The sequence below is a fragment of the Podospora pseudoanserina genome, chromosome 5, assembly GCF_035222485.1.
Source record: "Podospora pseudoanserina strain CBS 124.78 chromosome 5, whole genome shotgun sequence".
Classification (NCBI taxonomy): Eukaryota; Fungi; Ascomycota; class Sordariomycetes; order Sordariales; family Podosporaceae; genus Podospora; species Podospora pseudoanserina.
In genome coordinates this window covers 411,377-436,223 of record NC_085924.1, presented here as the reverse complement: position 1 = coordinate 436,223, position 24,847 = coordinate 411,377, and the positions used below count along the sequence as shown (strand labels likewise).

The 24,847-nt window shown below is 53.0% G+C and overlaps 12 protein-coding genes across 12 annotated transcripts; 4 read left to right on the top strand and 8 right to left on the bottom strand.

The window, feature by feature from the left end:
- Positions 1-273: 273 nt before the first annotated feature.
- On the bottom strand, positions 274-1,059 carry QC764_501850 (uncharacterized protein; the record flags this gene model as incomplete). Its single annotated transcript, XM_062947443.1, has 1 exon — positions 274-1,059. The coding sequence occupies one exon, from the start codon at positions 1,057-1,059 to the stop codon at positions 274-276; it is 786 nt and encodes a 261-aa protein (XP_062798510.1).
- A 594-nt stretch (positions 1,060-1,653) lies between these two features.
- On the bottom strand, positions 1,654-3,862 carry QC764_501860 (uncharacterized protein). The gene is made up of 3 exons (XM_062947444.1): positions 2,824-3,862; positions 2,473-2,758; positions 1,654-2,406 (listed from the first exon to the last, which is right to left on the bottom strand). The coding sequence occupies exons 1-3, from the start codon at positions 2,967-2,969 to the stop codon at positions 1,843-1,845; spliced, it is 996 nt and encodes a 331-aa protein (XP_062798509.1). The 5' UTR covers positions 2,970-3,862; the 3' UTR covers positions 1,654-1,842.
- Positions 3,863-4,248: 386 nt separating this feature from the next.
- On the top strand, positions 4,249-5,829 carry QC764_501870 (uncharacterized protein; the record flags this gene model as incomplete). The annotated part of the gene is made up of 1 exon (XM_062947446.1): positions 4,249-5,829. The coding sequence occupies one exon, from the start codon at positions 4,249-4,251 to the stop codon at positions 5,827-5,829; it is 1,581 nt and encodes a 526-aa protein (XP_062798508.1).
- Positions 5,830-5,916: 87 nt separating this feature from the next.
- QC764_501871 (uncharacterized protein) lies at positions 5,917-7,045 on the bottom strand (the record flags this gene model as incomplete). The annotated part of the gene is made up of 2 exons (XM_062947445.1): positions 6,503-7,045; positions 5,917-6,443 (listed from the first exon to the last, which is right to left on the bottom strand). Exons 1-2 carry the CDS (start codon positions 6,753-6,755, stop codon positions 5,917-5,919), a joined length of 780 nt encoding a protein of 259 aa, XP_062798507.1. The 5' UTR covers positions 6,756-7,045.
- Positions 7,046-10,678: 3,633 nt separating this feature from the next.
- On the top strand, positions 10,679-12,204 carry QC764_501878 (uncharacterized protein; the record flags this gene model as incomplete). Its single annotated transcript, XM_062947447.1, has 2 exons — positions 10,679-11,226; positions 11,285-12,204. The coding sequence occupies exons 1-2, from the start codon at positions 10,947-10,949 to the stop codon at positions 12,202-12,204; spliced, it is 1,200 nt and encodes a 399-aa protein (XP_062798506.1). The 5' UTR covers positions 10,679-10,946.
- A 429-nt stretch (positions 12,205-12,633) lies between these two features.
- On the bottom strand, positions 12,634-13,002 carry QC764_501880 (uncharacterized protein; the record flags this gene model as incomplete). The annotated part of the gene is made up of 1 exon (XM_062947448.1): positions 12,634-13,002. The coding sequence occupies one exon, from the start codon at positions 13,000-13,002 to the stop codon at positions 12,634-12,636; it is 369 nt and encodes a 122-aa protein (XP_062798505.1).
- A 543-nt stretch (positions 13,003-13,545) lies between these two features.
- QC764_0073770 (uncharacterized protein) lies at positions 13,546-14,205 on the top strand (the record flags this gene model as incomplete). The annotated part of the gene is made up of 2 exons (XM_062940674.1): positions 13,546-13,726; positions 13,785-14,205. The coding sequence occupies 2 exons, from the start codon at positions 13,546-13,548 to the stop codon at positions 14,135-14,137; spliced, it is 534 nt and encodes a 177-aa protein (XP_062798504.1). The 3' UTR covers positions 14,138-14,205.
- Positions 14,134-15,441, bottom strand: QC764_501890 (uncharacterized protein; the record flags this gene model as incomplete). The annotated part of the gene is made up of 1 exon (XM_062947449.1): positions 14,134-15,441. One exon carries the CDS (start codon positions 15,439-15,441, stop codon positions 14,134-14,136), a length of 1,308 nt encoding a protein of 435 aa, XP_062798503.1.
- A 404-nt stretch (positions 15,442-15,845) lies between these two features.
- QC764_501900 (uncharacterized protein) lies at positions 15,846-16,754 on the bottom strand (the record flags this gene model as incomplete). The annotated part of the gene is made up of 1 exon (XM_062947450.1): positions 15,846-16,754. The coding sequence occupies one exon, from the start codon at positions 16,752-16,754 to the stop codon at positions 15,846-15,848; it is 909 nt and encodes a 302-aa protein (XP_062798502.1).
- Positions 16,755-17,465: 711 nt separating this feature from the next.
- Positions 17,466-18,987, bottom strand: QC764_501910 (uncharacterized protein; the record flags this gene model as incomplete). Its single annotated transcript, XM_062947451.1, has 3 exons — positions 18,787-18,987; positions 17,866-18,707; positions 17,466-17,807 (listed from the first exon to the last, which is right to left on the bottom strand). Exons 1-3 carry the CDS (start codon positions 18,899-18,901, stop codon positions 17,466-17,468), a joined length of 1,299 nt encoding a protein of 432 aa, XP_062798501.1. The 5' UTR covers positions 18,902-18,987.
- Positions 18,988-19,088: 101 nt separating this feature from the next.
- Positions 19,089-20,555, bottom strand: QC764_501920 (uncharacterized protein). Its single transcript, XM_062947452.1, has 2 exons — positions 20,339-20,555; positions 19,089-20,279 (listed from the first exon to the last, which is right to left on the bottom strand). Exons 1-2 carry the CDS (start codon positions 20,426-20,428, stop codon positions 19,341-19,343), a joined length of 1,029 nt encoding a protein of 342 aa, XP_062798500.1. The 5' UTR covers positions 20,429-20,555; the 3' UTR covers positions 19,089-19,340.
- A 479-nt stretch (positions 20,556-21,034) lies between these two features.
- QC764_501930 (uncharacterized protein) lies at positions 21,035-23,330 on the top strand. The gene is made up of 3 exons (XM_062947453.1): positions 21,035-22,305; positions 22,360-22,842; positions 22,899-23,330. Exons 1-3 carry the CDS (start codon positions 21,389-21,391, stop codon positions 23,134-23,136), a joined length of 1,638 nt encoding a protein of 545 aa, XP_062798499.1. The 5' UTR covers positions 21,035-21,388; the 3' UTR covers positions 23,137-23,330.
- Positions 23,331-24,847: the final 1,517 nt, after the last annotated feature.

The window sequence follows — 24,847 nt, the reverse complement described above, 5'->3', positions numbered from 1 at the left end:
AACTTTTGGCAATAGAAGGAAATCGAAACGGCCCAGAAGCTTGCTACCGAATATCTATGTGACAACAACGATGATAATCCAAACACACCACAGTCTGCACCCACACCACCTGCATTTCCCTTCATCAACCCAAAGAGAACTAGCCAACACTAACTACATGTATGCCCCCAATCGAAACTCCCTCCCTCTGAAAAAAATCCCAGCCGCCATCCTGGAGTCTCCCATCCACCCACGGAACCCCCTACCTAGCTGAGGTAGTCAGTGACCAACCACCTAAGCAGTCTTGATCCCACAAGCCTTGGCACAACTATCCACCATGACAACAAAAGCACTAGGGATAATCCCCCTCAGCTGATCCAGCTGCTTCGGTCCCAAAAACGTAGGATTCCCCAAGCTCGCCGTGAGCACATTATCGGGCATGGAGGAGAAAAAGGTCTGCGCAACCTGAAACCGTCCCTCATCATTGCTGTCAAACGCGGCCGAAAACACAGCCTGCTCGCACGTCGGGTTGAACTGCCAGTGCGTGTGCCCCTGCGGGAACAGCATGCCGGTGTAGTTGCTCAGCGTCATGGCGACCTGGGGGACGTCCCCGACGAACGGCCCGTCCGGCTCGAGGAGAAAGGCCCCGATGAGGGTGCCGCTGACCACGGTCAGGAACTCGTTCCCGCGGGGGTGGAGGTGGGGGACGTTGAGGCCGCAGGGGCCGATGAAGCCGATGGCTGCGGCGACGTTGGTGCCGATCAGGCCTGGGATGGAGTCGACGCTGCCGACGATGACGCTACCGTCTTGGGGGGCTGGGCCGTTGCTGGGGACGAACTGGAAGGAAACGTTGTTGGCGCTGCCGCCGTTGTTGGGGGGGAAGAGGACCTTCTCCTTGTCCTTGTACGAGGGGGCGAGGAGTAGCTCAGTCTGCAGGGCCTTGATCTCGGCTGGGGTAAGGGGTGTATATGTGGGGACCGAGGCGGCGGTCGTGGACGGTTTCGAGTTCGCCGCTAGGGGTGACGCCGTTGAGGTGACAGCGAGAAAGGCCATCAAGGCGATCGAGAGAAGGGAACTCATATTGTCGTGGTTTGAGTTGTATGATCTGTTCTGTTTCAATGTGCTGATTCAACCTGATGTTTTCCATGATGAGGCCGGTAGTACGGCAGCTCAGCTTCTTATAGTTTTCTTTTCCATGGTACCTAACCTGATCAAGTTGAATGTGTTTCTGCCCCCCAGACGGAAGCCAAAGCGACGAAGACGACAACTCCGAGAAAAAACAATGACGTGTGGTGTGGATCGAGTCATCACAAGACGCTGACTGGGTGCTCTTACTAAGGCAACTGCAAGCACGAATGACCCAAACCCAAGCCACCGAAGCCACCACGGGGATTGCTGAGTACGCAACGGTGCCTGGTCAGAGTTGGACCGAGGTAGTGATTGTCCAAGATAGGTATCTTAGGTGAGTAGAATCCGAAGTCTTGCGCTTTGCTATCTGTTTGAAAGGGCAGAATTCCTGTTTGAAGTCTGTACGGTTTTGAGGTAGCCGCTTGTAAACGGTAGTGTCAGGCGCTCACCGCAGATTATGAGATGAACACTGGACTTACCGAATAAGTCCTACTCAGCGAGCCGATAAGCCCGGGGCTTACCGAAGAAGCCAAGCGTACTCAGCGGGTCGAGCCCTTGACTTATCAAAGAAGTGGTACAAGGCGAGATGATAAGCACCGAACATGCCGAAAGAGTTCCGAGAAGACGGCCACATGTCGGCCAAAGCCGGGATGAGATGAAGATAGGTATATCAAAGGTTGCGCATATTTACATGTATGATATGATGCTCATGTGTCCGCAACACAAGACCGACACTCAGAACTTGAGAATAGCACCAGCCTCAGCAGGCACCCTCGACGGCACCGCACCCGCACCCAGCAGAGAAAAAGAATAGGGAATGCTGCTCGACCCCAAGTTCCCAGCCGGGGCATTGGCAAGGCCGCCACCAAGCTCATTGCCCTCCAGAACCGCAAACCCGACCTCCTTGGAATCCTGGCTGACGACGGCAGCCGTAACATTACGGAAGACGTTGCTCTGAACTAGCGCCTGAGCGCCCATTCGGGTATTGACAGCCGAGCTCATGTTCTCGTAGAAAGAGTTGTAGATGTGGGCCGTTCCGAAGCGGAGAAGCGGTGCACGTGAATTCACGTTCTTCCAATAGTTGTTGGCGTACGTAATGCGCAGCTTACCTTTATCCTGGGAGCCGTTATTGTCGCTATGGCCGACGAGGGAGGTTTTCCAGTGGTCGTGGAAGTAGGTGTGGGAGACGGTGATGAAGTCGGAGCCGTGGGACGAGTCAACAGCGCCGTCATAGAAGTCCTTGTCGCTGTTCAGGGTGGAGTGGAATTCGCAGTGGTCGACCCAGACGTTGGTGCTTCCCTGTTGGGCGGTCGTTAGTAGGCGCGATTACTACCAGGCGAGGAGGAATGAAAGGTAGGAGCTGACCTCGATCTTGAGTGCATCCTCAGCGGTGCTCGCCACAACAAAGGAGGAGACGATGTTGCGTACGATGAGGTTGTTTTGTCTGCGGAAGTGCAAGCCAATGCCCCTCAGGCCAGAACCGGGCAGGCCAATGATACTCTTGTTGCTCCCAATGCGGACCTTCTCGTTGCCCGTGATAACTCCACGAATTACCACAATGGTTGGGGTCGTATTCTTCTCGCCAACAGCGGCGGTGAACTCAGGGAGCGTGGACACAGTCGTTACTGTACCACCTGCACCTCCAGTCGTTCTGTGGAAACGCTTGTTAGTTGTCGGCCTTGATTAAAAGAGAGATGACAAGGGAATGATACTGACCCTCCGTTCAAAGAGGCAAATCCCAGGGTCGCTGCCTCTGAGATACTGGCTCTTTTCTCCAGCCTCACCGTATTTTCCTCAGGGAGAGTAGGGGTGGGTGTGGCCTGGGCCAGAGCGAGAAATACACTGAGACCGAGGAGCTTCATGGTGGTTCTATGTCGTCAAGTTAGGCACTTGAAGGAGTAGTAGATCTGACAGGGAAGGCTCGGATGGTCCTGGGTCTGGTAGTAGCGAACCAACATCTTGGGACGGAAGGTTATATGACTGAGGATTTATACACGATTTGCTGATCACTCCAATCATGGATCTATGACCTGTTAGCAATACCCTTGCTCAAGATAGCCTGGTCCTGCTCCAGCAAGGCGGAGAATCTTTTCTTGGTGAAACCTGGCCGCTTGTGTGTTTTTCCAAGATCCTTGCCCTCGTGTTCTCCGCGCTAGGTGAAGTGGTTCCGAAGACATGTTTGGAAGCCATGGCCGGTTTTGCGCTCTCGTCCTCGCGTCCGTCCAACGGTGATCGCCCTCGGATAACTTGCCGGGCAAGTATACCAGGGTACTGGAACGATGACTTGCGTGGTGTTTTGTGGGTGTCGTGGGGCTCCAGCATCGCCAATTTCCACCAATCCGGTGATTCTCCAGGGTAAAACAACAAAGTCCTGCAATCACCGTCCCCGCCAATTCGTCAGCAGGAAAGTGGATTTCTGATGTAACGGAAACTCAAAGTCACCAGGCACAAGCTTCTGAGACAAACTTTGAATAAAAAGACATTCGAAAGGGTGCAAAGAGGAGAAGCTTGCGATCACCCTCCAAGCCGCTTTGGGGGCGGGACTGAGGTGGCTGCCATTGAAATCTGAGAGTGGGAGAAATAGTTGAGTCGATCGCCTTCCGGTCCCATCGACCATGGATAGATTCGAAGTTACGACTCTTCGAGAAGAGACGTGACGGTGGTTTGCAAGTTGTTCATGCAGGCGTGGTGAAATGGACATCTATTATCTGGCTTGTTGTTGGTTGGTAAAAGTGCATTAGTGATTCTGACGTGCTTCTAACTGAACTTTTCCATAGATCGAAGTCTAGCGGACCTTTTGCGTGGGACCGGGCTCTGTTTTCGTGCTTCCACTCTTCCTTCCACATCCAATAAAACAACCAACATTCCCAGCTTCGGATTCCCAAGAGAAACAACACACAATGCGTTGCGACTTTGTTGGCGGCGCTCACCGTCAACGCTTATCTACAATGTTGCCGATTGGACCAACGCCGATGTCTTAGACCTGTTCAAGAACGCCACGCTTACAGCCCTACAGGGGGGGCAGAGCCAACAGAGCTTCAGGCACGAAGCTGACGTCCCACAAAGGTCAATTTAAACTCTTTTTTCCCCGCATCAACATCACCACTGTCAAGCTTCACCATCGCCAACATCACAGTTACGATGGACCCAAGACTGTGGCTTGCCACCGTCTCCGGGGCTGTGACCCTGGGGTACTTGGCCATTCGCAAGCTCCTCGACTACGACCCGCGCGAACCTCCACTCGCTCCTCAGCGTATTCCAATCATCAGCCACATGATTGGGTTATACAGGCGAACCTACAACTATTACTCTGATGTCTATGCAGCAACTGGAGCGCCAATCTTCACTGTGCCGCTCCCAGGACAGAAGATGTACGTCGTTTCAAGTCCAGACTTGATCCAGTCGATACAAAGGCAACACCGAGCCTTCTCCATCGACCCCATCCTCATGAAATTCTCAAGCATCATAGCCGGCAGCAGCAAGGAATCAGACGCCATCTTACAGCACAACGTCTACGGCGATGACGGTGACCACGGCGTTGCTCACGAAAGCCACATCGCTTTGAGAGACGGAACCAAACCATCCAACATTGACGAGATGAACCGCGACATGTTACGTGAAGTCTCCAGCTCTCTCGACTTGCTCGAACCCCCCATTGGCCAAAGAAAACGCATAAAACTCTACTCCTGGCTTCGCACAACCCTCACCTCGGCCACGACCAGAGCCGTCTACGGCCCTATGAACCCCTACAACGACCAGTCGATCGCCGATGCCTTCTGGGAATTCGAGCAAGGCATCATGCCCATCATAATCAACATCCTCCCCACCCTCTTCGCCCGCAAAGCCATCGCCGCCCGAGCCAAGGTCTCCCAAGCCTTTTACAAATACTACACCTCCAACGGGCAGGAGTCAGCCTCCCTCCTCACCCGCCTCCGCTACGGTGTCGCCACACGGAATAAGCTCCCCGTCGAGGACATCGCCAAGATTGAGATCGGGGGCACGATCGCCATCATGGTCAACACCATCCCCGCTGCCTTTTGGACCTTGTTCTACGTCCACGCCAACCCTGCCCTTTTGGCGTCCATCCGGGCTGAAGTGGAGGCGTGCATTGAGACTGCTCGTGGCGAGGACGGGACGGTCACAAGGACAATCAATATTGTCACGTTGAAAGCCAACTGCCCTCTGCTGCTGTCCTCCTACCAGGAAACACTTCGTTATGTGGGGATGGGCACGCCAGTGAGGGAAGTAACGCAGGACACATACCTGGACGGGTATCTCCTCAAGAAAGGCGCGCTCATCCAGATGCCCACTAGGGTAGTCCACTCTGACCCGAAGCTCTGGGGGGAGAACGCCAATGACTTTGTCCCGGAGAGGTTCCTGCCCGAAAACAAATCTTCTCGCCCGAAAGAGAGTTGTTTTAGGACCTTTGGAGGAGGCAAGACGCTTTGCCCCGGAAGGCACTTTGCTACGAATGAGATTTTGGCTGTGGTGGCGGCTTTTGTTGCGAGGTTGGAGATGGAGCCGGTGGACAAGGAAAAAGGGTGGGAGGCGCCGACCAGTTGGAATACGGGGGCTGCGGGGCAGATTATGGCTCCTGATAGGGATGTTGAGGTTGATATCAAGAGGAGGGAGGGAGTGGAGGAGGGATGGAGGTGGGTGGTGAGGGTTGATAAGGGGGACAAGGTCTTTAGGATGGTTACGGAGGACTTTGGGGATGAATAGGGAGGGATGTCACGAAGATTGGTTGAAATCATTCTTGTATTCATTTTTTTTGGATTACTATATCTGCAAAGAAAGGAAAAGACAGGTTTAAACATCCGGCTTCAGCTCGATGATCACCTCCTTGTGGGAAGGATGTAACGCGCGAGCAGTAACGGGAGGAAGTAGTGGAAAGGTGAGTTGAGAACTGAATTCCGATGCCTCGGTGGGGATTGCGATGGGTGTTGGGGATGGCGTTGGGGTTATGGTGGGAGGTACCAGAGGACCCAAGTTCAGGCTGGAAGTCAAAGTTGGACTTGGGGGTGGACTTGGCTTGAATGTGGAAGTCGGATCGATGTTGGTTGGTACCTCCAGGGTAGGCGGAGGCTGGAAGGTGGAGGTCAAATCGATGTTGGTAGGTTTCTCCAAGGCCGGCTCAGCAGGCGTGGGAATGGATGTAATGGTGAACGTTGGGATCGATCTTGGCGGTGCAGTGGATGTGATGGTGAACGTTGGAATAGGGCTAGTCGGCCTAATTGTCTGGGTGACGGTGATCACTCTGATAGGCGTCATAGTTGACAGCCTGGTGGAGGTGGCCTCTGGCGATATGGTGATCGTCGTCTTAAACGTGGGCCTGACTGTAACACCCGGTGTCAGCAGACTGGTCAGAAGAGGAACGGTAAAGGTGGTTACGAACGTTGGCTGAGGGGCTCTCTTCTCAATAGGAATGACCTGAAGCTTGCCAGTCGGTGCCGGGGCCGGTGTCGGGTCCTCAATGGGGATGACCTGAACCCTGGTCGCAGGGAGAGGAGCAACAGAGACGTGACCAAGACCGCCGAATCGGAGAGGTGGGACATATACGTGACCGGGACCCATCTTGGTGATGACCGGCGTGTCCTGTCTCTTTTGCTTCCAGTAGGTGCAAGGCTTCTTGGGCTGCCTAGCAACATAAAAGCAGACCGGGCCCCATGGGTCAGCCTCGCGGGCTTCGACGTCGCTAACGACGGGGACGGCACCAGCGAGGGAGAAGGAGGCAACGGCCACTAGGATAGCGGCGATGGCGGATGGAATTCTCATGGTTTCTTTTTTAGAAGCGGACAGAGATGACAAGAGAAGTCAAAAGATGGTCTTCGGATGAGAAGAGCGCCGGGCTGGCCTTATATGAATAGGTTGAAATAGCATCTCCGACAAAGGCACTGTTCCAGCCCGCAAGGCAACGCAGGTGAGACCCATTGCTCAGGGAAAGTAGTCTATTGATCTCTTGATTATGACGATGATCCTTCTCCTCGTGACACTAAATTCTAATATTTGCCGATGGGTACGAGCCCGGCCGCTCTTTGAAGCCAAATTGCTGGCTTTGTTCCTATCTATATCTCGGCAGAGGGCCAGGCACGCCCCCTGAGGGGTCACAAAGAAAACGAACGCGATTTCTTAAGTTGGACATAGATAGGCGCGTTATTCCTTTGACATCCGGGCCGCCCTGACATGAAACACGCGCGATAAGCGTTCTACAGTGATAGTGTAGAATGGCTGGGGACGCACCTACGTACTAATGAGGTCCAGGTCATCCAGCCGGGTTGAGTTCTTATTCCGCTGCGACTTGTTGACAGGATGGTCGGGGTGCGTTGTGGATGAAGCAAGGCGTAGTCAAGGATACGGTCTCGCAGAGAAGATACAAGCGGTGAGCGATCTGTGGGGAAAGACGTGGACTTTTGCTTCGAGTGAAGAGAAACTGGGCAAAAGCCCGGATTTATTGTAGTCACTAGTAGGTACCACTCCTGCAACCAGCCAAACTGCAAACCATCAACAAACACCACACCTGCCAGTATAAAAGGTAAGCAGGGATCACCAAACTTCTCGCGCATTTTCGCCACTATTCAGTTACTTGCCCATATCATCGTGCACATCCATGTCTTCAATTGGGGTAAAGACCGGGGTGATAGCTCCGGGCACGTCACAGCAGGAAGGCTGTTCATCTACCAGGTTTTGTTCTTGAACCAAAAGTCATAGATCAAGCAATAGTCGACTATCACTGGCACTCCCTTGTCATGTCATTCCCCCAGTATGAGTGTCCCAACCTTCCCGTTTTATCCCTCAGTGCATCCCAAATAAGGACCCGGTAGTTGTCGTTTATTTCGTCAAACCGGCCAAACAGTGGCCGCAAATACCAAGCGGGTTGGGGCAAGGGCGCTTGGAGAACGAACTTGCTGCAGATGCCCAGCCTGGGGACAGCAGTGGAGGCGTAGTTTGAGGTTTTACCATTGTTGCTAGTCGTCTTAGGGTCCTTCTGAACATCCTCTCTCTCGGTAACTGTGTGTTTCTTGTCTTCAGCCATGGTTGGCGAGGTGCGCTAGTGGTATTATGACTTGTGGTTTGGCGTACTGGGGCATGAGAACAAGTGGTGCTTGCGATCAGGCACGGGAGGTGGGTGGATTAATTGGTTGTCAGCGCTACATGGTAACTTTGCCCACTATTTTGTAGACCAAGAATACTTTACCAGGTGGCTGGTTGATTCACTTGACGCCGGGCCCCACCAGAAGTGAGCAGTATGAAGTCGAATTATTAGACCGGTATGCAGGAATCGATACAGCCAACTAACTGCCTTCTACCTTACATACCTACCTGTGTGGCTTATAGTCATTGTCGGCCACCATCATCAAACAACGAAGAGAGTACACGCTGTCAGTCGCAATCACCGTCTCTAGGCTTCCTAAAAGCCCAGCTGGGACGATTCGCCTTCTAACATGAACAAATTCTCTCAGGTTCTGCCCCTTCACGTTTGGGGCCGGCAATAGATGTGTCTGAAGGTTTGGCATCGCTGTTTGCTGTTGCGTCGGTCCTGTCCCCGGCCATCCCCTCCTGTCTGGCTTTGTAGGCCTGCTCCCGATCGTACACGGCCATCATGGCGGCAGTCTCCTGCAGTGTTTTGGGTCGATTGCACATGCTGCGATTGTAAAGAAGATACTTGCTGATAGAAACTAAACACCTTTCGTGAAGATGGGGAAGTCGTTGTGAATGTTTGAGAGGCCTCGGGTAGATCTGGCTAGGTATCGTGCCTTAACTGTCCATCCTCCGTGTAGGACAAGCTTCTGCCGTTCTGTCCTCATCAGGGGTGGTCCTCGTGTGCAGAACTAATGTTGTGAAACCTGACAAGACCTTTCAAGTGTACCTTGGATCGGAATGTTCGCTAGAGTATCGCAAAAGTATCGGACGTATCGACAACGCCAAGTGCTACATATGTCCCTGGGCACCACAGCACCTTGTTGGCATTGTAAAAAGATACCTGAGTCCGGGAATATTCAGGCAGCTTTAGGGAACGTTTTTGAGATCTCAGTGCCACCCGTGAACCTTGACGGCCATTTAGCAGATATTTATTGTTTTGGAGAAAAAGAACGGATAAAACTCTACCTCGTGATCCTGTCCCCATACGTACACCGAAGGTGAGCTATATGTCTCCAGAAACCTCATGGCTCGATGTTGAGTCACTTGGGTTCCATTGCCTATCGTACTACGTATATGCAACTCTGTGCTCAAGGCAAAGATTCGGTCGTCAAACGAACAAAGCCCGTCTTTTCTTTCTGTTGGGGCTTCTAGAACGAAGAGGCTTACAGGCCAGAGAATGCGATATTTCCGAGGTCGGGCAAGAATGAGAAAGTCTGAGGTGAGAACTGACTCCCTCGGCTCTCAGGTAACTAAGCACAACTGTGTCTATTGTATGACGATGCGCTGTTCGTAAACCTCGAATTTTGCAGGTCACCAGAGGAACACACCGAGTCTCTTTGTTTCCAAGTGTCACAACATCTACGGTCAGGGTACCTTACAACAGTACCCACTTAGGCTTTTGGCAGTGACAAAGCTGATCGGGCTCGAAGTAAGAAATCTTGCATTTTCGGCAAGTTCCCATCATCTTGGGGACGGCAGGGGAGCTGTCCGAAGTCTTCTCCTTGTCCTCGGTGATTGTGTCGACCTTGTCCTCCGCCTTGTTGTCCTCCTTAGGCTCGTCGACTTTCTTGTCACAGGGCATGGTGAAGGGGTAGTAAAGCAGCGGAAGTGGTGTAGTGGGTCGATAGTGCTTAGAGTATAACGATGAGGTTATAATGTCGTAAGGGGCGTGGAAGCTGTTAGAGCTCGTGATAAAGCACGGGTATGATGGACACCACGTAGGTACGGTACTAGGTGGTTAGGTAGGTGATATATATCCTTGAGTCGTGAGAAGGCTTGGACAGCTTAAAGCGTGCCAGCCGTCTCATTTATATTTTCATGTTTCCATGTAGCACAAACTCTTGCCACGGTCTTGGGGACACGCGGGATCGTTACGGTGCGAAAGGACATCGTGAAAGATGCAACAATGTTCATATCAATGGCGAGTTTCAAATACACGTTCAAGATACAAGTAGGTGTCACCTCTCACGGAACGTTCTCAACATTAGACGAAGTGGCTGGCGTGTTTAAGAGTCACCGATTCTGCACCGAATGCAGTGACATACATAATCAGTACATGGCCAAGGCCAAGCGCTGCCTTTTCATATTCACAAGACGGCCATGCCTTCGAAGTTGGGAAAAAGTTGAGCAAGAAAACCACAGCCATTGGCTGACCGAGGGTCACTCGTAACATCCATACATCCATCATACTCGACTCATCCTCGGGCTCGAAGGTGCTGTTGGCGGCCACCAGTGAGGTTCCTTCCCCAGCCTCAGCGCTTGTTACTGGCGGAGTTAAGGGCTGACTCTTATCCCTCTGAACCGAGTGTAATGCGGTTTGCCTTGTTATGGTGACGCGCTATAGGGTAAGGGGTGCCTGTTGGCTCTGCAGCCTATGCGCCTGTGAGGCACCGCCATCCGGTCTCCATCTGCAGCCAACTTTTCGTTGGGCCATGCCCGGCGAACATTGCCCAACTCTTGCTCTGTGCCCCATCGCAACCTTACTAAAGAATGTTATCACCAAAAAGAGCGTTGGTCGTTGGCAGTGCTTCACTCTGCCTGAAGCGATGTAACTCACCGCGTCGGAGGCCAACCCGAGCAATTGAGTAGGCATCTAAGGGGTGGTTGTGCTCCTCCTCCGGATTTGCCCTGCTGACTCTCTGGTTTGCGGCAAACAGTTCACGACAACTTGAAGTTGGCCAAAAGGCTCAACCGTCACGATGGACACGTCAAAGATGACCCCAGAAATCATGGCACTCGCCGCTGACTTCCCGATGGCAGCACCACCGCCTGGGGTGACAGCAAACCTTGACAATCCGACGTCGGATGCTTGGCAAATTTTTGTTCTCGATGGATTCTGCACAGCACTTATGCTCGCTTTTACGGCCGCCCGAATATTTTCGACAACATGGTTGGGTCAACGGGTGAACCGCATTCACGAGCTGGTGTTCTATACAGGCTTCGTCACCAGCCTCGCTGCGGTGACGATAACCATATGCGGTACGTCTGGTGCCTCACCAAGTCAAAACGACCGTGCTGACAACTTCTTCGTCTATAGCAATGACAGGCAAGAGTCCTTACGCGATACAGACCTGGAATGTCCGACTGGGAGACTTCAAAAAGATCCACCTCGTGTCTGCCCATTTGTTCCAAGTAATCACGCCCATGGCGCAGTTCTTCGTTAAATGCTCGGTCCTTCTTCTCTACTATAACATCTTCAGCGTTCTTCGATGGATGAGAATGGCAACAACGATCAGCATCGTGCTCCTATTCGCCTTTCAGTTTTCGGTAGCCATCGCTACGGCGGTCAACTGCTCGCCAACGACCGGCCAAGACGTTTTCAGCTATCTCATGGCCTTTTCTCAGCCTCGGTGCTTCAAAGGTCGGCTCTATTGGCTCGTCATGGGTATTGGGTCTGTCATCGTCGATGTGGGCATGATAATTCTGCCGCTGCCGGCAGTTTGGAGCCTGAGGCTTCCCTTGAAGCGCAAGCTGGCCGTATCCGCAATGTTCTTGGTTGGGCTCTTTGGGCTGATCTCGAGTATCCTGACACTTCACTACCGAGTGATTTGGTATCACAAGGAGCTCAACGATACGTACGGGGTGCCCTTGTGGTCAACCGCCATTGCCGAAATAACCGTCGGAGTTATCGTCAGTTGCATGCCGGCACTGGCTGTGATTTGGAGGAAGATCAGGACTCCCCCGAGCACCAAGCTGTCGTCAGGAGCGAGGGCAACGATGGGAAAGTCGTTCGGCAGGTCGTTTGGTGCGATGACTTTTACGGATCACAGGTCTCAGCTGGATGGCGATGACAGCTACGCGCAAGTCTACTGCCCTCGGGAAACAACCGTCAACACTGCCTGGCCAAGTCCCGAACTCGAGGCCGTCTCGATGCAGGAACACGGATATAGGCCCTCGGGACCAGCTGGGGCCATGAAGGGCAAGCAAAGCGACGTTTGGGTGTCGCAGCTGGGATGAGCGGTAAATTCGAGAAGAAAAAAAAAAAACACTCATAAGCGCCCTCCTGGCAGTTGCTCTAGAAAAAGGGCTGCTTGGACACGGCGAAGTCCGCGCCAACAAAGACCTCGGAGCGGGACTGCGCCGCTTCCGACTCACGTCCTTCGCCGCCAACAGGCGTTCCAGCCGCTACGCTGCTATCATGCAGCAAGGTGGGCGACAGACTGGGGATGACCATGAGCGCAGCACACGACGCGTGGTCACCGGAATTCGTGTCAAGAGGTCACGTCAGGAGGAGATGCTGTCATAACGGCCAAGCTCAGCTCCAGAAGAAGACCATCAGTGTGATTCAGACACCAAGAACAAGTTACCAGAATTTTTCAAGCCTCCAATCGGGAAAGTGTCCCCAATCTGTTCCCTAAACTTCCAACCACGGTGACCGCCACCCTCCTACCCCCAAGCCACAACCGCAATCCCCGCCACCATCGCAGGCACACTCTGCACCCAAAAAACCCTCCTCCCCACGGTCAACGCCCCAGCCCCACCAGCAAAAGAGACACAACCGAGGAAAAACAACTTGACCTGCTGCCCGACCATCGGCACAGGATGCCATATCCCCCAGAGCAGGCCCAATGCCAAAAACCCGTTATAGACCCCCTGATTCACCGCCAGCAATCTTGTCTGCTGTGCGAATTCCTCTGTCATCCGGAATATCTTGCGGCCGTAGGCGGGATGTGTCCAGAGGGTTGTTTCGAGGAGGAGGATGTAAATGTGGATTAGGGAGACCAGGAGGGTAAGGAGGTTGGAGAGGAGGACCATGGTTTTGGTGGTGATGAGTGGGCTGCGGCTGATGCAAGGTTAAGATCTCGGGGAAGTGCACGTTGGGGGGACACAAAGACGTTCGGAGGCGGCTGTCTGGGACCTTTTTGTACACAAGCTTTGCGGGGCACAGAGAGATGTGCGGGAGTTCCCGAAGGGTGACATTTAGGTTGCCACATTGGCCGATTGACGTGAGATTCCTTCTCGGCAGTACCAATGGGAATGCTGCAAGAGGAATATGTTTTCGAGCAGGATCGTTCCGAAATGCGGCGAGGAAGCCGTCGGTGAATTCTGGACCCCTGTGCGGAGATCTCGCAGCCGCTTGGCGATGTGGTCGAATGGCCGATGGACAACGTTGTGAGTGACAACACTTGCGGTGGCTGGAATTGGGAACTATCCATACAGAGGGAGTGGTTTGGGAATGGAGGCTTGCGGCTGAGGGAAGAACCCACAGCCACGACAGCTGGTCAACAACACTTTGGCCAGGCCTGTGGTTGTTAAAATGGCTGTCGGCCCCGGGGAAGAGGGGGAGGAACATTGGCAATGAGAGCCCAGACCAAACATTTTGCTGTCGGCATCATGATCTCTTCCAGCCTTCAGTTGGCCGTCACGGCCATGTTGACCATGACGTCGACAGTCTCGGCTCAACCGGATGACGCGCGGCTCGGCCACGGGAGGCTTCTCCCGCGTGTCGTCTGCGCTGATGCGGGCGACACACCGTGCGGTGAGTGTTGAATTCCTAATACAGCATAGTTCCCGGTGTTAACATACGAGGTGCCTAGATACCGATTGTTGCGCATCAACCCAACGATGTGCCTCGCTCGCCATGGTTGGGTGGGCATGCTGGGAGACCGACACCGCCTACATGTCGACATACACAGACCCCGATCTCAACACCATGTTGATCACAGCTCATGATGGCTCTGCCCCCCTGACAACCACCACAACTGAGGCTGACCTCAGCACCATGCCCATTTCTGCCCACGGAAGCTCTTCCATCACCGGTGCCCCGACATCCAGCAGAACTGGAACCGCCGCTGGTGCTACCACAACCACAAATAACGGTGAACGTGTTGGATTGAACAGCTTCGGATTAGTCATGACGGCAGCTATGCTGGGATTGTATCTCCTCTAGTTATCAGGCACCTTCAGAATATCATCCACAAACACCACCTGCCCCGTAGCAATAGACCTATTCGCCGCAATCCCCGTCAAGATACTCGCCGCTCCATCCACGTGGCTGGCAGCCCTCATGTACTCATCCGACACCGGCTCCCCAAACAAATCCTGCAACAAGACATCATCCCCTCCCCCATGCGCCCCCTTTGCCTCCCCAATCTCCACCTCCCCAGGCGGTTCAAACAACGGCCTCAGCAAGATGGTGCTCCGTTCCAAACACCCCTCCAATGACTGATCCCCTCCCGAATTGACATAACTATTCTCCACCACCTCCATCTCTATCCGTCCCTTGGTCCCATTGAAATTAACCCTCAGCCCCTCCCACGGCGCGTATGCCGTCAAAGAATACGTCATGACCGCCCCATTCTTGTACCTGACCAGCAGATTCATCGTATCCTCTATGCTGATGCCATCTCCAAAAACGGACTGATCCCGAAAATAACCATCCTCGTGCTCAGCATCAAGATACAAACTCTTCAACGTCTCGACCTTGCTGCAGTCCAGCGCAAACGGGTCATCTTTTGCGTTTCCCTCCTCGTTGCCCCTGACTCGATCATAAAACTTGGTCACGCCCCTCAGCTCGGCGTTTTCTTTGCCGTAAAACTTGAGGTCTGCCTGCGCGTAGACGGAGAGAGGTCTTGTCTTGAGCCAGAAGTTGACGAGGTCGAAGTGGTGAGTGGATTTGTGGACCAGTAGCCCTCCGCTGTTGCGCTTGTCGCGGTGCCAGCGGCGGAAATAGTCTGCCCCGTGCGAGGTGTTCAACAGCCATTCGAAGTGGACTGAGGTCACCTCGCCGATGGCGCCGGAGTGTAAGAGCTCGTAGATTTTGGTGTTGTGGGGTGCGTAGCGGTAGTTGAAGGTGACTCTGACGTTTCTTTTGGTCTCGTTGACAGCGTCGAAAATGGCCTGACACCGAGGGGCGTCGATGGTCATTGGTTTCTCCGAGACGACATTGCAGCCTAGTTGGAGGGCGCGGATGATGTAGATGTGGTGGGTGCGGTCGACGGTGGTGACGATGACTTCGTCTGGTTTGGTTTCGGAGATGAGCCTGTCGTAGTCGGAGGCAAGGTAGAGAGGGACCGGGGGGTGGCCGAGGGAGGTGAGCCGGGAGAGGGCGTAGTTGAGGCGGGTTTGGTTCGTGTCGCAGAAGCCGACGATGCACGAGGTGGATGAGTAGGTTGTTGCGATGGCCGAGTAGAAGAAGTAGGAGCGGCCGCCGGTGCCGACGAGGGCATAGCGTTTCTTGGGTTGTGTTGTCATGGCTGTGGTCTATTCTGTAGTGCAGGAGAGTCGTTGCCGGCCAAGCGGTTGTCACAGCAGGTGTCCATCTTGATGATAACGTGATGCTCGGTCATAATTCCCCCATGGCCGAATATTAGCCTGTTGATCCCCCCACTGAGGGGAAGCTCAACACGTGGGAGCATGCAGATCGTGGAGATCAAAAGTAGATCCAGTGCCAATAAAGCTTGATTCGACGCAACATCTCGACTTCGATTTAGCCGGCTCTCGGTCTCATCGTATGGGGATTCACATGTCGAAGTCACTAGCAGCAACAGCAGCTCAGTACACCAAAGCCTCCTTTCTATTCCACTGCTCCGCTAACAGTCTATCAACACTAGTCTCAATCACTCGACAACATCTGTAACAACAGCTACGCGTGCCTCTCAAGCCCAGGGGTTGAACGCGCCAGCCAAGTTACCCGGGCACTCAAGCTCAGTCACACAGTAGTACCTAGAGCGATCCAAATACCACCCGAAATTCCACGCATTCCCGTCCTTGTCTCTCACAGCCATCTCCGCCGAACCCCAATCCTTCTGCGACAGCGTCGTCCTCAAATTCCCAGCAATCCAATCCCAATTCAACAACCCAGCGCCCACCCCCCACCTCCAACTCTGCCAGTGATTCTCCGGCGGCTCATCCCCCCCGGTCGCATACCGAAACGCGTGCGTCCCCGCCCCGTCCTTGTGGTACACAATCTTGGCGTGCGTCCCCCCCTCAAATCTAATTTGGGGGTTCTGCCCAGGAAACCTGATATTCCACTTGCCATGCTCGCTCGCGCTCACAAATTTGAGCTCCCCGTTCTGGACCCAAACGGCGATATGCTCCCAGTCGTGGCGGTGGCCGCCAATGCCAAAGTCAGACTCAAAGTAGTAGTCGTACATGTGCGCGCACCAGCCGTTGTTGCACTTGGACCGGACGTAGACGTTGCGCTTGGTGAGGCGGTCTTCCTTGCGGCAGAAGCTCAGGATTTCGTTTTGGCCTTTGCCCGGGTCTTGGCCGGCGTTGAGCTGCCCTGTGGGGGAGATGGCGACAGTGTTGTAGCAGCTGTCGGTGTCGTAGTCGAGGGCCGGGGACCATTTCTCTTGGTCGGCGGTGGCGGTGGCGCCGATGGGGTTGAGGAGATCTCTCGCTTCGAGTGTGACGGGGGTGGCGGAGGCAAGGGAGAGGAAGAGGGACATCGCCGTGATGGCGAGGGACTTGGGAGCCATGTTGATCGTCTTGAGGGCTGCTGGCCTGACTGATGATGGTCTTCGACGAGACAGAAGGTCGATGCTAAGGCTCTTTATACTCATCTCAACCTGAGGAGATAGTCATATCCTCAACTTGACGCTGATTCAGTCCTCTTCCGACCCCCATTCCAGTCCCCCGAAAGCATGCATTCCACTATCCATCACGATGATACCCTTTTGCAAATAGTGCTGACAGATATCTGTAGCCTCAAGGTACGGTGAGCTGGGGATATACGAGACACGGCCTGTGGCTGGTATGAGGGTGGTGAACTACAGTTCTGCCTGGCCCACCCTCCATACAGTAGTCGTTCTGTGGTAGACCAGAAATAGGGCTCTGCTCGTATGTGCGGAATTGACTAACCACATGGCGAAGCGCCTCCCGTGCGCTAGATCCCCAGTGTAACCTCGACAGCACAGGTTCGGTGGGGCCCATGGCGGCTGCTCAGTAAGCGCCACAATCTGGACCGGTCGATGGACCCTTCGAGTGGAAGAAGTCAAAGAGCCAGCTGGAGGAGCGCGGAGATGAAGAAAACAAAATGTTGAGCGCTGCAAAAGTTTGAACGCTGCGTGCGGCACGATACCACCCCTGCCTGCATGATGTTTGTTGCGAGGAGAGCATAGGTACCCGTTTCCGAAGGTGAGCCAAACAGATCCGTCGGAATAGCGCTCCCGGTCGATAGCCAGGTCAGAAGAAAAGTGTTCCCCATGAGATGTTCTATCCTCTATGTGCTATCCGCTGAAACGCCACAAGCCGCATCATGTCCTTGACCCCGCTCACAACTCCTTCTGCTTTTGTCCCGCCCTGGGAAACTTCTCCCTAATCTCCTCCTCCGTAAACCTCCTCGTCAAACCCCTCAGCATTTCCGCCCGGTCCTTCATCGAAAGCTCAATCTGCTCTTGCCCAATGGGCACCAAACACCTCGCGAGGTGGTCGTAATCCTTTTGCAAAAGCTTCACCGTAATCATCAGGTAATCGATATTGTGAAACACCAACGCCTTCTCCTCGGCATATTTCCTCTTTTGCTGCAAGAAAGCGATGGGGTGCTCGCGCCAGTGCCGTCTCGGGTTGAGATGGTGCGAGGTGTGGTAGCCGTCATTGAAGCAGTACCTATTGCTCTGTGGAAGTGATGGACATTAGCACGATGATGCATCGTAAAGCGACGAGACAACTCACAGCGACGTCAATGAGGGTGATACTCGAGCGGAAGTCCGAGTCAGGCTCGTCAGGGTCCACAAACGCGTGCTGGCCCCAGTTGCCAACCATCAAGCCAAGGCGCATAAGGAGAAGCGGGAGGAGAAAGACAAACGTCGTCGCTTTGCTGTGTAGTTGGTAGAGTATGAGAAGGGAAAAATAGTTGAAGAGCTCCCAAAAGAGGATCCTGGCGCCATTTACAGTTTGACCCTTGCGGAAAAAGTACAGTGGGAGGTCGAGCCAGACGAAGAAAAAGAAACGGCCGAGGTAGTGGAGGAAGTGAAACAGATCGTCGCGCTGGTATCGGAGGGTGGAGGAGAGATCGTCCGGTCCGTTGCCCTCGACGTGATGGTGTTTTACGTGGTGGTAATAGTAGCTGTTCCATGTGTGGCCCATCAATGGATCGGTGACGTAGGGAAAGTACATGTCGAATAGGCGTACCAGACTAGAGTCTTTGGTCAAAACGCCATTTTGGTGGATGTGTTGATGCCTCATCAGGGTGTAGCTGCCTGTATACCAGGCCTGCATGAGAAAGTGAAGGACGCCGTGGAGGTAGGTGAAGTTGTAGAACAGCCAAATGGCGCTGGGCACCGAGGTGCTGAAGTAGAGGATCAGGTGTGTCGCCATGACCACATCCGTCTCATGGCGCACGATGCGACGTGCCGATGCAATGTATGGCGCTACTACATTCTTGTCGACGATGACAGGCAGTGTACGGCGCAGGTGTCGAAGATCGTAGGTCGAGAGGACGGTAGGGTCGAAGAACTGGCTCTTCGGGTCGTTAAATGATTGCAGAGCGCTTATGTCACGAGAGTCTCTTCGGGCTATATTCAACAACCTGTCAGCGAGTGTTCATGTAATTTGGAAATTAAGAGGAGGGCGTCGTCTCAATAGTCAAGGTACCTTTGATCGACTCGAGGTTGGCCCCGAGGAGCCCAGTCTCGATTTCGCCGCTGAGGTTTTCAAGAACCACATTATCGGCAACGGTAAGATCAGGACTGAAAACAATGTTTTCCATGGTAAAAGATGCTGTAGAAACGATGTTCGGTTGACTATTTATTATGCGCAGGCGTAACGAGGTATGACGTCGTTAATCATATTTCCCCCACCAACAAAGGCGCAACAAGTGCGATGCAGAGATTGTCCGTTTTATCTTGAGGAATGTGCGACGCCCCTAGGGCCAACAATAGTGCTTACCTTCAATATTCTGCACAAGTTCATTGCATTATGACAGACCGGGAAGCTACCGCCGTCTATCATCAGGAACATATTGCTAGTCCTATCTCCGCCACAGTTGTTGGTGTTCTATGAGGCACAGCAACGACTCGTGGAAACTGGCTAGTACAATACAAGACAATTCCATTCAAGATTGTGGGTCGATCTTCAGGGGAACAAAAGGCCTTCACAGAGCACAAGTCCCTCGGAAATTCGAGCATCGAACCAACGGCTTGGCAACTTCACCATCCGTATATCGCTGCATTGTGTGCCATCGTCTGCTTCGCTGCTTCCTTCACCAAAGGCAGCAGCTTCCGCATCATCTTTCCCTTTTTTCCATGGATGTCGTATTGCTTTCCAAAGCACGCCTCAGTCCACCACCCTATCTCATACGCACAAACACGATGGATATCATGCTGAAGGTATGGCAACCCTGCGATGTCATCACGGATATCCTTGACCACCTTTCCCTTGGCATCCCTCCACACAAGGTATATTTGGCCCGTCTCGAAAGCCTCCTGATCTAGGATGACAAGCGGGTATCGAAGACCACCACTCGCCACTTCCAGGACTGCATCCTCGTACGCCTTTTCGCTCGGTTCGCTCTTTCTCGGATAGGGGGTGCCGTCTAAGTGCAGGTTGTCGAGTGCGTCAATGACGTTGAATCCCCGATGCACCGAAGGGGCCGCCAGTTCAGGAAGGATATTGTACACGTCCAGCCAGTCGTCGTCGTTGTTCTCGTCCTCCACATCAAACATGTCTTTGTCGTCGAGGACCATCCACCACCTATTCTTTGGTTTCATTTTCATCTTGTCGCCTCCTTGGCGGTCGCGGTCTAACAACGTTTCCTCGATCTCGACCTCGGACAAGCCCTTGAGCTCATCATAGCCAAACCACTCCTCCAGTTTTGCGTCGGCTTCTTCACCGCCCTGATACCAGGTTCGTAAGACGCAGAACCCTTCATTCTTGAAATCAGGCCATGAGATACTCAGGTGTTTAGCGGCAATGGCGCGGATTTTCTGCGGGCGCCAAGGTTTCAAGATGGTGTTGATTTCCTGTTGAGTTGGAACGTGTGTGATTGACTGATACTCTGGTCCGATGACATCTTCGTTGATGAACGCTTTGACGAGTGCATCACGTTGCTCTGCGACAGGTTGTGGAGAGTCGGCGTTCCAATTTTGCTACACAGATTAATTGAGTCAGTCGCACTTCTTGTGTTGTTTATTGTTCAGGAGAGTACCAGAATGTACTGTTCCACAGGCAAACTGCCCCAGGCCGGGGCGTTCTCCTCTGTGTTATCGCTTGAGGCTGGAGGCGAGTCTAAGGACATGATGGGGCTTAAGCTGGTTTGTGTGCTGTTCAGTTGAACATGGAGTGAAAGTAGAAACTAAATTCTGGGTGGCAGCGGTCTTTGAGTGGGTTGAGTGTTTTTGTTCAACCAACACCTCGGCCAAACCCACATCGCCATTGCTGCCTGGAAGGATAATGCTTGGCGTTGTTGGCTGCACAGCTCAGAATATCCACTTTTCTGTGAACCACTTCATCATCAGCTCTGTTGTCTTCCACCATGGATTATTTCCAACAAAGCCTTACAACGCTCCCAAATACCGCTCCGTATGAGTCGTCAGCCCGACTACCCCTGGCGCTGAATAATGCACCAATCATGGAGAATTCCATTCGATAGGCCACATAGGCCAGATAAGGCGATGATGCCATGAATCACTTCACCAGGTGTTTATTTGGCTCAACAAATTTAGGTGGGTCCATTCAGGGGTAATTCAGGGGCCCCCACACATCGTCCATGACAATAGCACCGATCTCCGTGACGGAGCAACGGTTTTGCCCTTGATACTAATATGGAAGTCAACAAGATATAGCCTACGGCAACGGTGGTATCTATCCAACGGCCATACAACTGGCCTGTCTCGCCAGACGATCTGCACTCATTCAATATCAGCCTGAATTCCCACCAATGAATGGACACATTGTCCTTCGTGGATATGCACAGCTATGGTCTGTTGCATCGAAGTAGCTTCCGTGCCGGGAAAGATACCCTCTGGCTGCCATAGCTGCAAACTCTTGGCCCATCACTGCCGAACTACCATATGATCTGCATATATCTCGGTGTAAATAGCAGCGATAGACCCTCAACCACCTCCTCTTCACCTTTCAGTCGATCAATCTCCTCTTTCCAGATCCATGGACATGGTGCCGGTCTGGTTTCACAAGCTCATACAGTCCTCATTTGTCACTCGGTCATTTCAGAGCCTCAGGGTCGAATCTGCCAGCAATGACGACCCCCGATATATCTCAGCCAGCCCATGGGCCAGCAGCAGCAGCAGCACTCGCAACGGACGAAATCAGCCCTGCCCCCATCACAGACACCCCCACCGACAAAGCCACCACCTTCCTCCAAGCCCATGCCCAAACCGACACGACCTTCACCTGCGACGAAGAGCGCCACGTCCTCCGCCGCATCGACACACGCATCCTCCCCCTCCTCCTCGGCGCCTACTTCTTCCAACAGCTCGACAAATCGTCCCTGTCCTACGTCTCCATCTTCGGCATCACCGAAGACGCCAAGCTCGTCGGGCAGCAGTACTCATGGCTCGGCTCAATCCTTTACATCGCCCAGCTGGTGATGCAGCCCCTCGCCGCTTTCATCTTGGTCAAGTTCCCCAACGGGAAAGTCATCGCCTCTGCTATCTTCCTGTGGGGTTCATCACAGGCCATCATGGCTGCTTGTACCAGTTTCCAGTCTTTGCTCGGACTCCGCTTCATGCTAGGCAGCTTCGAGGCCATGATCGCACCGAGCTGCATCGCCGTCACGCAGATGTGGTGGAGGAGGGGGGAGCAGACGCTGCGGACGAGTTACTGGAATGCGATGAACGGGATCACCGCGATAGTCGGGAGCCTGTTTACCTATGGGCTGGGACATATTGAGAGTGGGGTGATGTTCAAGTACCAGATTATTTTTCTCTTTTGTGGGTTGTTGACGGTGGTGTATGCGGGGGTGGTGCTGGCTTTTATGCCGGATTCGCCGATGGAGGCCAAGTATTTGACCGAGAGGGAAAAGGTGATTGCGGTGGAGAGGTTGAGGGCGAACCAGATGGGGGTGTCGAGCGGGAAGTGGAGGTGGGAGCATGTGTGGGAGAGTTTGCTGGATTTGAAGACTTGGTGTTGGTTTGTCATTATTGTTGCGATTTCGTAAGTTTTGTTCCGGGGTGTCATGGGGAGAGGATTGCTGACAGGACATGGCAGGATTGTGAGCGGTGGTATTGGAACTTTTGGCAGTCTCATCGTCAAATCGTTTGGATACACCAAGTTCGAGGCCATCTTGTTCAACATCCCGTTTGGGGCTATCCAGTTCATTGTCATCATTGCCTCGGGATGGGTCGCCACGAGGTTCAAGCACAAGGGACTGACCATTGCGGGGGTCTGCGTGTTGCCCATTGTGGGCACGATTATCATGTTGACTGTCCCTCGCGAACAGAAAGGGGTGTTGTTGTTTGGGTACTACTTGGTGTCATGCATGGCTGCCATCACGCCGTTGATTTACGCGTGGCAGGCGCAGAACACGGGAGGTGACACCAAAAAGAAGTGCACGTCTGGCATGGTCTTCATCGGGATGTGTACTGGTAACATTATCGGCCCACTGCTGTACTCTGTCGATCATGCCCCTTTGTATCGACCGGGCTTGATATCTAACCTCATCATGTTGGTGTTGGTAGCGGCGCTAGCGATGTAAGTGACAAGGATACCCGACATGCGTAACGCAGTGGCTGACAAGACCTTGGCAGACTCATCCCATTCTACCTCATGTACCTGAACCGCCGGCACGCCAAGCGTCGGGAAGAGTTGGGCAAGAATGCCGTGCTTGTTGACGAGTCCATGTTTGGAAAAGGTCAAGTGGAAAGCGGCAAGGCGGCAGAGCTTGAGGAGGGGGGTGCTGGCGTAAAGCCAAAGGCGCTGGAAGAGGACAATGCTTTACGGGACATGACCGACGTCAAGAACGAAGACTTCATCTATGTGTATTAGGTTCTGGCAAGATAGGTATTTGCCAAACTAGGCTGTCAGTCGGTAACCAATCCGTATCTTGTACGAGACTTGTGAGTCGGTGAAAATTCACAGGACGTTGCAGATCTTCAAACAATTTATGAGGAGATATTCTTCATCAAGATCACAGTTGGTTGGGGTCGACTCATTGGTCTTCAACAATTCACAGGGATCCGTCTTGTTTATCCTCACCGAAGACTGTAATAGTAACGCCATGCCATGTTGTTGAGGTCATAACATCCCCACACCCTAGAGGAACAGCGGCAGTGCCTTGGCGTTGACAACTTGGTCAGCCATCACCAGGGAACCACCGTAAAGATGAGGCTTGCTGGCATGCTCTTGGTTCACAACATCTGTGGTGATATACAACGTGACGGAGCGTGTTCCCCGGGCCCGGAAGTGCACTTCAACGCGTACAGACATTATCGTGGTACCTGGTACTGGCGGAGAGACAGCTCCGGCTCCCCGTGTCGCTGAAATCTCCGAATGTAGAAATAAACCCCGATCCTGTGTAACAAGACTCTCCTATATCAGCGATGTCTACAAAGGTAAAGAATAGGCTATCTCATAGTGAAGGTCTATAGCATCTACCCCCAACCCGATCCTCAAGATGGCGAGCAGCAGCAAAGACAGCAAGCAAACCCTAACGCCTGCGGAGCAATCTCTGGCCACATCCTTCCTAGAGAAGAGAACTGCCAGTTTGGCACTCCTCGGAATCCCTGATAGCAAATGGCAGGATGATTGTGAGTGCCTTGCGCCGTCCAGGTTTGTCACTGACGTCTGACAATCTGCAGATTCACTCGGTCAATCCAACACAACCTGTCCATCCATGAAATCACGATCGAGCTCATTGATAGTTGAAACAAGTCATGCGTATGGGCTCAGAAAAACATGAAAGTCGTAGTGGTTAGAATTTGGGTTGAATCACTGTTGCAATCACACGTGCATCAAAAAGACACGTATAAAAGGTGTTCGTCACATAGTCAGCCATCAAGAGTGTTCATTCCAGTCGAGGGAAATGTTTTGCCGTTTTCGGACTCGCTTACAGGGAGGGTGTGTCGTTAAGGAACAAGCGGCACACCCGCCTTCAACCGCTAATGCTCTCTTGTCTTTCCAAGGTTATTTTCAATGGACAATTGTTTAAAAAATAGTTTCAGACTACACATATACTGCTTTCATTTTGATTTTTAAAAATTGGATATAATATTTACATGGACCACCCAGGTATAAGCCTGGTAGGGTTCGCCGATGATACAAACATACTTGCCTTTGGAAAACACCCTAGCGCCAACTGCCGGCAGCTCGAGGAGGCGTGGTCAACCTGCCTACGGTGGGCTACAGCCCACGGTATGGAGTTCAACCCGGCAATGAGCGAGCTCGTACACTTCAATAAAGGCCGAGCTCAGTGGACCGAGCCACTACACTTAGCCCAACCAGCGAGCCGGGACAGTATGGAAGCCAAACCACAGTCTTACGCCAGGTTCCTGTGTATATGGCTAGACTGGAGACTCAACTGGAGAGCACACGAGTCGAAGGTAGCTGAAAAGCTAAAGACTCAGGACTACGTACTATCCAGGATTACAGCCAAGACCTGAGGTCCCGACTCACCAGAGCGCGCGAGGTATATACCAAATGCATCAGAAGCGCCATGGCATACGGAGCTATCAACTACCACATTCTCACACCAACCGGA

Bases quoted from the DNA above. Each gene is read 5' to 3' on its own strand.
- QC764_501860 (XM_062947444.1), bottom strand. From the start codon at position 2,969: ATGAAGCTCCTCGGTCTCAGTGTATTTCTCGCTCTGGCCCAGGCCACA. The intron at 2,759-2,823 runs GTCAGTATCATT...GCGTTTCCACAG, and splicing joins TTTGCCTCTTTGAACGGAGG to AACGACTGGAGGTGCAGGTG. The intron at 2,407-2,472 runs GTCAGCTCCTAC...ACCGCCCAACAG, and splicing joins AGGATGCACTCAAGATCGAG to GGAAGCACCAACGTCTGGGT.
- QC764_501920 (XM_062947452.1), bottom strand. From the start codon at position 20,428: ATGTCCTTAGACTCGCCTCCAGCCTCAAGCGATAACACAGAGGAGAAC. The intron at 20,280-20,338 runs GTACTCTCCTGA...TAATCTGTGTAG, and splicing joins CTGTGGAACAGTACATTCTG to CAAAATTGGAACGCCGACTC.
- QC764_501930 (XM_062947453.1), top strand. From the start codon at position 21,389: ATGACGACCCCCGATATATCTCAGCCAGCCCATGGGCCAGCAGCAGCA. The intron at 22,306-22,359 runs GTAAGTTTTGTT...AGGACATGGCAG, and splicing joins GTCATTATTGTTGCGATTTC to GATTGTGAGCGGTGGTATTG. The intron at 22,843-22,898 runs GTAAGTGACAAG...AGACCTTGGCAG, and splicing joins TTGGTAGCGGCGCTAGCGAT to ACTCATCCCATTCTACCTCA.